Source organism: Zosterops lateralis, assembly GCF_965231275.1.
Source record: "Zosterops lateralis genome assembly, chromosome: 13".
Taxonomy (NCBI): domain Eukaryota; kingdom Metazoa; phylum Chordata; class Aves; order Passeriformes; family Zosteropidae; genus Zosterops; species Zosterops lateralis.
In genome coordinates, this window is record NC_139773.1 from 1,955,610 (window position 1) to 1,964,685 (window position 9,076).

General features: G+C 56.0%; 1 protein-coding gene across 3 annotated transcripts; it reads right to left on the reverse strand.

The window, feature by feature from the left end:
- Positions 1-153: 153 nt before the first annotated feature.
- Positions 154-9,076, reverse strand: CLK3 (CDC like kinase 3). Of its 3 annotated transcripts, XM_083871234.1 has the most exons (13): positions 9,021-9,076; positions 8,623-8,771; positions 6,208-6,415; positions 4,204-4,297; positions 3,872-3,938; positions 2,869-2,985; positions 2,415-2,581; positions 2,205-2,299; positions 1,750-1,879; positions 1,459-1,541; positions 1,083-1,162; positions 906-996; positions 154-562 (listed from the first exon to the last, which is right to left on the reverse strand). In XM_083871234.1, the coding sequence occupies exons 2-13, from the start codon at positions 8,769-8,771 to the stop codon at positions 377-379; spliced, it is 1,467 nt and encodes a 488-aa protein (XP_083727360.1). In that variant the 5' UTR covers positions 9,021-9,076; the 3' UTR covers positions 154-376. The 3 variants fall into 3 exon arrangements, with proteins under 3 accessions (XP_083727360.1, XP_083727361.1, XP_083727362.1); XM_083871235.1 differs by lacking the exon at positions 9,021-9,076 and having other exon boundaries at positions 6,208-6,489; positions 8,623-8,730; XM_083871236.1 differs by lacking the exon at positions 9,021-9,076 and having other exon boundaries at positions 6,208-6,444; positions 8,623-8,683.

Here is a 9,076-nt window from a genome sequence, read left to right on the forward strand (position 1 = left end):
TGTCTGCTCTCCTTCTAGAACCTTCCTGCTGTGAGAGCAGACACCAGGCCACTCCCCCTCACTGATCCCAGGTGATGTTTCACCATGTCCCTCTTCCTTTGCAGAATAAGCAAAGCTGGGCCAACACAACCCTACACCTGCCTGCAAGGGAAGTATCAAACAATAAGAAACACTTTATTTTAACTTTACAACATATAAATAGACAAATCTGTGCTTTCCAATGGAGCTTTCCTTCCCCCTCCTCTCCCCAGGGTCCTTGTGGCAGTGCCCCAGCCCCTGTGGACTCGGGGAGGAGAGCAGGGCCAAACTGCAGAGGCTGGCGGGATCCATGCCAAGGGATCCATACCAAGGGATCCATCCTAAAGGATCCATCCTGTCATCTGCTCAGGTCCCGGCTGGCGCCGCGCCCGCACAGCATCCGCTCCTCTGCCGAGAGCCCGGCAAAGAAGGGGTGCAGGAGAGCCTCGGAGAACGTGATCCGCTGCGAGGGGTCGAACTCCAGCATCCTCCTCATCAGGTCAAACAGCTGCGCATGCTCCAGGGAGTCGTGCAGCATGTATGTCTGCAGGGGACAGAGCACACTCAGCCACAGGGCCTGGGCCCATCTCAAATGCAGCATCCATCCCCAGGGCAGCCTCCCATCCCAAATGCAGCATCCCTCAGGTTCCCTGATATCCAGGACTCGGGAACCCTTGGCCAAGGCTGCCTCCCATCCAAAATATAGCATCCCCCAGGGCTGTCTCCCATCCCAAATACAGCATTTCCCTCCTTCCCTAATCTCCATCCTGCCCTAGCCAGACCAGGATCACTGCAGGTGAGAGCTGGGACTCCCTACCACGCAGTTACCATGAGAATTCCCATCCCTGAGCCCCCCACCCTGACCCAGGGAAGAGAGTAGCACCTACCCGCAAGGGCTTGCAGTTCTCCTGCACATATCTGCCATCAGACGTGTTCTCATCCCACACCAGGTTGCCATTGTGGAAGTATTTCTGCTTCCTGCACAAGGAATATGGGGATCAGGCAGGAGCTCTCCCTGCCATGCAGGTGGTAGTGCCTGGGTGAGCTCAGGACCAGGCTCTTACCGAGTTTTGTGGACCATGTGAGATGGGAGTGGCCCCAAGATCTTCTCCATCATGACAAGATGCTCACGGTTCTCATGGGTCTGCAAAGGAGCAGAGCAGTGGGGGGTTAGTCAGAGCTTGGGGAGCTGATGACAAAAGGTCTGTCACCTCTGCAGGGACAGGGGAGAAAGGATTCCACCAGGTCCTACCCAACTTTTCATGTTTTGGTTATCCCTTTCTTCAGAGAACAAAAATAATCTAAACCCAGAAATTATCCAAACTCTGTCCTTCCAGCAAGGCACTCCTCAAACCAGCCCTTTTCCAGGGCTCATTTTCACACTCAGCTTCTCATTTTTAGTGCCTGATGTGAAGGGTTCTCAGGGAACAAGAATCCTACCTGGAAGAGCGTGAAGCCACGATAATACTCAAACAGAATGCAGCCAGTGCTCCAGACGTCACATGGCTGTGCCCAGCCCAGCTCTGCAAAGAAAACCAAATTAACTCCGTGCTCCCAACAAACCCCACCACATTTCTCCTTGTTGAAACCACAGAGATTCCACTCAGAGCTTGAAATCTCTGTCCAAGAGCTGGAGTGCTCCCAGGCTGGTTTTCCTCTAGCCAGCATCATCCTGGGGCAACTGCTCCCCTATGCCCCACCCCGAGACTCCCCAAAAGGTGCAGTTCTCACCCAGAATCACTTCTGGGGGCCGGTAGTGCCGAGTGGCCACGATGGTGGTGTGGTGCTCGTGGTCAAAGGTGGCGCTGCCAAAGTCGGCCACACGAATACTCGTGTTCCGGATGGATTTCTGCTCACAGCTCTGCAGGAAAAGCACAGGGCCAGGCTGTGAGGTCTGCACCTCCTCACAGGAATGGAGCTGTGGTGCTCTGAGGGGCTCCGGAGTGCTGGTCTGCACCTCCTCACAGGAATAGAGCTGCGGAGCTCTGAGCTCCATAGAGCAGTGTTACAGAAAATCCCTGAACACTCTGGGCAGCCTTAAGGCTTTTGGAAGCCACAGCAGGAAGAAGAAGCCTGACTTCCAGTTTGTTCCCACTTCACAGGCTCTGAAGGCCTGGACAGAGCAGGGAAGATCCTATTTCTGCAGGGAGGGAAAGGCAGCCAGTGCTCCTTGGGACACAACTCACCTTGTTCTCATTGTACAGAGTGTCAAAATCTGAGTTGACAAACAGGATGTTTTCTGGCTTGAGGTCAGTGTGAGTCAGCTGGTTGTCATGTAGAACTGCACAGAGGGAGGAGAAATAAAAACCTCTCTAAGAACCAGAGAGAAGCACCTGCACAGCTTTGCCCAGCCCAGTGCCAGGGCAGCCCCTCCCAGCCCGCCTGGGGTCACTCACATCTCAGGGCATGGCAGAGCTGGTAGGCCATGTGCCGGATCTGCGGCAGGGGGTACGGCTGGAAGTTGTTCTCCTTCAGGAACTCAAAGGTGTTCTTGCCCAGGAGCTCAAAGGCAATGCACATGTGGCCGTGGAAGTTGAACCAGTCCGACATCAGGACACACAGGCTGTGCAGGGAGAGAGAGGCAGGGGTTCAGCAGCCTCCAGGGTTGCCCAGGACAGCCATTCTGGTGTGTCTGGCCACTTCAGGAGTGGCTGGTGAGCAGAGCTCTGTGCCATCTGGCTCAGGAGCACAGCAGCCCAGGGAGACGCTTCCTGCTTTGGTCAGCCACCTTTGGAGAGAGCTCCCCACTTCCTTTGGGTCAAGGCAGCAGAGGAATGGGACTAGTTTCCCCTCACCACATCCTCAGCCCTGTGTTGCTCAGTGTGCAAGGATGTGGCACTGGGAACTTACAACTTGTTCTCCTTGTCCTTCTCTTTGATTTTCTTCAGGACGTTGATTTCCAGCCTGGCAGCCTCTCGGTATTTCCCAACGTTCTTTATGATTTTCAGTGCCACCTGTGATTTGCCTCTGGAAGGGAGGAGACACAAGGATGAAGCCAAAGAAACAACCTGTGTGCAGAGCCCATGGGGAGAGGCACATGCCATTACTGCAGGCATCATTTGTCCTAACAAAGCTCTGCCAGCCATCAGTGCTGCTTGGGCAGTGGCTAATTGGCAGTGAAAGGTCACTGTCACCCCCAGGGGACACTCCTGACACAACAGTCCCTCAGCTCTCTGTGACTCCAGGGCCACCTCCCTCTCCAGCCATGTGCCAGAGATCCCCAGGGAGGCAGGAGAACCCTGCAGCAAACTGACCCCAGGGCTCGGGACCAGACAAGAGGTCAGAAGGGCACAGGGGTCAAATGTAACCACGGCGGAGGTGAAAGGAGAGAATGGAGAAGTGCCCTGGCAGATTAGGAGGTCACAGGGGGCACCCTTCAGCAGGAACTCACTGCAGCACAACCTTCCACAGCTCGGGCTGGGAGGGTCACTGGGAGGGTCAGGCAGGATATCAAGGAAAAGCTGAACATCAGGGAAAAGCTCTTCCCAGAGGGTGGCATGCACTGCCCAGGCTCCCCAGGGAATGGGCACGGCCCCAGGGCTGCCAGAACTCCAGGACAATGCTCTCAGGGATGCACAGGGTGGGACTGCTGGGGTGTCGTGCAGGGCCAGGAGCTGCACTTGGATGATTCATGTGGGTCCCTTCCAGCTCAGGAAATTCCACGATTCTGTTCTTTGACCCCCTGCTTCCCTTAACACATCAGCCTGGAAATTCAGGAGGGGGCTGGGGTTTGAGCCCGTTGCTCTGAGGAAGGCAGTGACACTGGAAGGTGACAAACTGGGTCCTGTGGAGCCCAGGTGGAGCTGCCACACTTCGTGAGGCTCGAGGGACAGATGCAGGGAGAGGTGCCCACCTGGCGTGGTCCACGCACTCCACCACCTTCCCAAAAGTGCCCTCGCCAAGGCTGCCGACGATCTCATCTAGGAGAGAAAACAGGGGCAGGTGTGAGCCCGGGGGGCTCGGCCAGAGCTGGGCTCCTGCCACTTCACACCAACAAAACGTCCAAGCAAACAAAAGAACTGTCTCTCACTGCTACTCTCTTTAAAACTCAATTGTATACACTCTGCCTCAGGCAAGTTACTGGCCAGTAAATAAAACACTAGAGACCCCTCCAGTACAGGACAGGAGATCTGGGCTAACCCGGGGGTAAAAGTAGAGGTAAAGTTTTACGAAAGGTGGCTGTACATCGCTCTTGAAGCCAATCGCCGATCCTGCACACCAGGTGACCTTCCTTGTCATCTTCCACGCTCCTGCTGCGCTTACTGCTCTGTTGGCTTCTCTGCACTCACCGCCCCCCGGGACGGCAATCAGAGCGGTCATTCAAAGGTTGGAGAGACGACGGGGCCGCCGGTGGGTGGATTTTCCAGATCCCAGCATTTCATAAGGCACACAGCATATATAACGATAGGGATATTGCAAGGGACACGTCAAGACACAAAACTAACTTCAAAACAGAAAAGTCATCAACAGCTACAGGTACGGCAAGAAAACTTCTCTTGTTAGCTATGGCCTCTCGGGCAGGGAAACACCCCGCTCTTCCAGGGTGGGAAGCTGCAGTGGGAATCCTCTGTTCCCCATGGAGGATGCTGCCAGAGACATGGGAGAGGAGGAGGCCTCAGCCAGCAGAACATCACCTCTCCACTGGCAAGTGCTCAGTTTGGACAGGCTGCCCAGTAGAAGCTGCAGTAGCAGTTTTTTCCCTCTCTGCATCCTGCTTTTTGTGCCTCGGGAAATGCAGCTCCAGCTGCCTGGAGCTGTATCCTGCCCTGGCTGGGAACCAGCCCTTCCCCTCCTGAAGGGGAACTTTCTGCCATGCTGATCCTAAATCCACCTGCCCAGCTGGCTGTTCACAGACCTGCTGGGGCACATCGACCTTTTTCAAACTGGGAGAGCTTTAGGAACAGGACAGGTAAATCAATCCCCAGGGAACACTTCAGGCAAGGTCTGAGGTGACATTCACCCCCTGCTACTGGCAACCTTCTACTGGAAAACCAGCCCAATGTTCCTGCAAGGACCCGAGGTCCACAAAGCAAGCTGCCCTAAATTCCTCACCTTGTTCTATTCTGCTTTCAAAATAGTTACAATCCCTGCAGCCAAAGGAATTCACTGCAACCTTGACATTTCCATGCCTGAGTTTCTAGCAGGCTTCTCTAAGCTCTTCTCTCTTGGCCCCCCCCAGCAGCTTCAAAATAATGAGCTAAGATCAAAACTCCAAAAAAAATCAGCTGAAACAGTGGAGAAAGTGGGAGGAGAGCTGGGACAGCTGTGAGGTGTCGGAGGACTGAACTCCTGCCAGCCCAGACCTGTGTGGCATTACCACTGCACACCCCCTGCTCTTCTAGCACAGCTCTGGCTCCCTCAACACTGAAATTCCAGAGTTGCCTGGAAAGGAATTGAAAGGAGGAGCTCAGAAGTTCCCAGCTGTGCACATTATCTGCCAGGATCAGAGCTGCCAGGATCAGATGTGCTAACATTTCAGGTGGGAGGAGAGTGTTCCTTACAGGAGGCAAGAGCTGAAGTGCCCGCTCTGACACCTCACACCACTTCCAGGGTATTCCTGGGACCAGCCCCACCACCCAGCTCCAAACATTCCTGGCTAATCCCTGGAAGGAAGGCTATGTTTCAGGGTGAAGTTTGCAAGAAGCTGAAATCCAAGTGGGAATGGGCAAAGAGGATACATGTGTACCCTCAGAAGGTGGGACTCTCTCTGAGAGCTAATAGGGCTTCAAAACAGCTCTGGAGAGCTGGGCTGACTGATCCCACCTGGAAGGGGATCCAGGCATGAAGCCAAACCAAGGAATGCTGCACACCAAACCCCCCCAGAAGCAGCAGCAGCCACAGGCAGAAGCGAGTCCCTAGCCACGGATTAAAAGTGGAGCCGTACAGATCCCTGGGAGCAGAGCTGGCCCCAGGCCAAGGCTCTCCCTTGTCAGCATCATGTGAGTGCCACTGGAAGCTCTCCCTGATCCCTTCCCCGGCCCTAAAGAACATGGCTTAGTTCCCTCACGGATTAAGGCTACAAGGCCTGGCAAAACCCAACAGCTACGGACGCTCCCCGCTGAGCACGACACAGATTTGGGACTTCACAACAAACACAGAAAACGGGGTTTGAGGTACTCACCCAGAGCGCTCGGAGCTGGAAGGAGGCAAGAACAGTTAAACCCTGAGCTCGCTGTGGATGCTACTCACCGAGGAGGCACTGCTACAAGACCTGCTCCTGCGTCTCCGGCAGTGGTGCTGGTATCTCTTGGGCCGGTGCTGCTCCCTGCCCCGGGAGCGCCGCCAGTTGCGTGGGCGTGTCGGGTAATATTCCTCCCCGAAGGACGGGCTGCGCTCCTCGAACCTGTAGGCATCGCTGTCCCGGCGGCAGCGGCGCTGGTAAGGCATCCTCTCATGACTGCGGCACAAAAACGGCGCCCTTAAAGCCTGCCGGGGCCCAGAGCGAGGGGATTTGGGAATGCGGGAACAGCCCTGCTGAGGATGAGTTGTGGAATCGCGATATCAGGACTCGAGAACTCAAGGCTCAACTCCTGCACGGGGCACCCTAACCATCCCACTCTGTTCAGTGCCTGGTTTGTCCTCTGGAGAAAAGCACCTTTTCCTAAAGTCCACCCCAACGCCCCTGACACAGCTCCCTGCTGTTCCTCCTGTCACTTGTCACCACAGAGAAATCCTCCTGCTCCCACTCCGCTGTGGCAGGAGCTGCAAATCTTTCTACACCTCAGACTGACCACTGAGAAGTTCTAGAGAGAAAACAGCGAGCCATTCCCACATTCTAAGGAGCTGAGGAAAACCACCCTGAGAGCTCCAGCTGGGCTGCCTGCCTTGGTGTGGATCCCCATGCCAAGGCCAGGTTGGACGGGGCTTGGAGCACCCTGGGATAGTGGAAGGTGTCCCTGCCTGTGGCAGGAAGTGGCACTGGATGAGCTTTAAGGTTCCTTCCAACCTCACAACACTCCATGATTCACCTGTGCCACTGCACTCAGGTGTTTGTCACTGTTCCTCCTCCCTCGGGAAGGTGTCTCATTAGTTCTTAACCAAACGAGGAGCAGCAGCAGGGCTCTGGCTGTCACCCCAGGGGGGACAGGAGGTCCCAGGGCACCAAGCCCTCAGTGTGCACACACAGAGCAGCTCCACACATCAGCAAGAACCAGAAGGAAAATCTGTCACCAAGCTCCTGCTCCCAGGACATCAGAGCCAAACTCTGCATCAGAAAGGGCCAGGAGGCCTCAGGCCAAGCTCAGTTGTGTTGGTACTGACACAAAGGTGTCCAACACGACGTGTAGGCACATCAGTGACGAGAGCAGCTCCCTGCTTCTGCCCCCAAAAGATGAGTGCCTTCCCCATGGAGGCTTACTTCACACCCCGTTGAGAAAGGAGCTGTGTTTTAGGTAGAAGATGTTGCAATCTGAAATAAAAGCAGCGCTTTGGCTTCGCTGTGATAACCCCAGGCACGCTCTGGGCCAGGTCGATGCCATCACCCAGCAACGGCTTTGCCAGCCAAGACCTTCAGCCTGGAAATGGAGATCTCTGCTGTTTGCACCTCTCTGCCCTGTCAACAACCAGCTCTGCTGCTGGCAGCTTAATGGGGCACTCAGGGGAGCTCATCCCAGAGTGGGTCAAAATTCCAGACTGTGCCAGGGCAGCTGTGGCTCCTGGTCACTGCTGGAGTACCCAAACACAGCTCCACAGCTCTGTCCAGCACCCACCTAGACACACCTCAGAGTGCTTTAGATGGACACAGAAACCAAAAATAATGACCTGAAGGACTCCAGTACTCAGGTCTCCTCAAAGAGGCTGAGACTGAAGGGACAAGGCTGTTTTCACCCAACAAAAGCCTGCTTTCATCCAAATCTGTTCCAAATTACCCATCAGGTAAAAAAACCAAACAAACAAACAAAAAACAAACAAACAAACAAACAAAAAACACAAAACAAACAAACAAAAAAAAAAAACAGAAAAGCCTCTGCATTTCACAATCCACCTCCTTCAAGTAAACAAAAGCCAGGCTGGAGAGAGAAATTAATCTGGAGAGCATTTCAGGAATTCAAAGATGAGCTCAGCTCCTGTCTGGCTGCACCTGCCCAGTACAACCAGTGGAACCACAGCAGCCCCAGCACCACCAGCCCATTGCAGCCACAGGGCTCCAGCCTCTGTTCCAGAACCCTCCCCTTATCAGAGGCCTCATCCCGCTTCCAGCGCCTAATTGTCCCTGTGGAAACGCTGAACAAAGGGATGATCAAAGGTAAAACCCCGAACGAAAGCAGGAGAGATCAGTTAGCAGGTGGATCCTTTAGCTGGGATCCTTTCTGAGGGAAGGGAGGAGCGTGGTTGCTTTAAATCTGATTTAATCCTGTCAGAGGGAAGCGGGCTGTCAGGAAAGACTTTAATGCCTCCGCGGCATGGAAACGTGATTCCAGGGCAGGCTGTTCCCTCGTTAACATGACAGGGAGAGCGTGGCAGGGAAAGAAGCCACACACACACTCACACAAGTAAGCCCTTCGCTTCCATCCCCGGGTTTTAGGGGTTTAAAGCTGCTCTGCAGCCAGGAGCCGAGCTGCCCACGGGGGTTTTGGGGGCTAACGCTGCCCGCAGCGCTCTCACCTCCTGGACCGAGATCTCCGGGAGAAGTCCCTGCGGGGCGGGTACCGCAGCCTGCCCTCGTACTCCCTGCTCCGCGACCGCCGCCGCTTCCACCGGTGCCCCAGCTCGCCGTCCTGCTCCGGGGACCGGAACCTCCTGCAGTGATGCATCTGCGGGGACAAAGCACGGCGGGCTCAGAGCCCTGGCCTCAGCGCCGCCGCAGCCCGGGGACCGGCCCGGCTGGCCCCGCCCGGGGCTCGGCGCTGCCGGAGCGCTGTGCCCGCGGGGCCGGGGGTTGCGGGGCCGTTACCGGCGGGCCGGCCCGTTCCGCGCCCGCCACCCTCGTGTCCCCGCCCTGTCCCCTGCTGTGTCCCCGCCGCGTCCCCCGGTGTGTCCCCGCCGCGTCCCCCCGGCCTCACCGCCGCCACTGCGGCCGCGCTCGGCGGGTGCGGCCCGGCCCGGCCCGGCCCCTGCG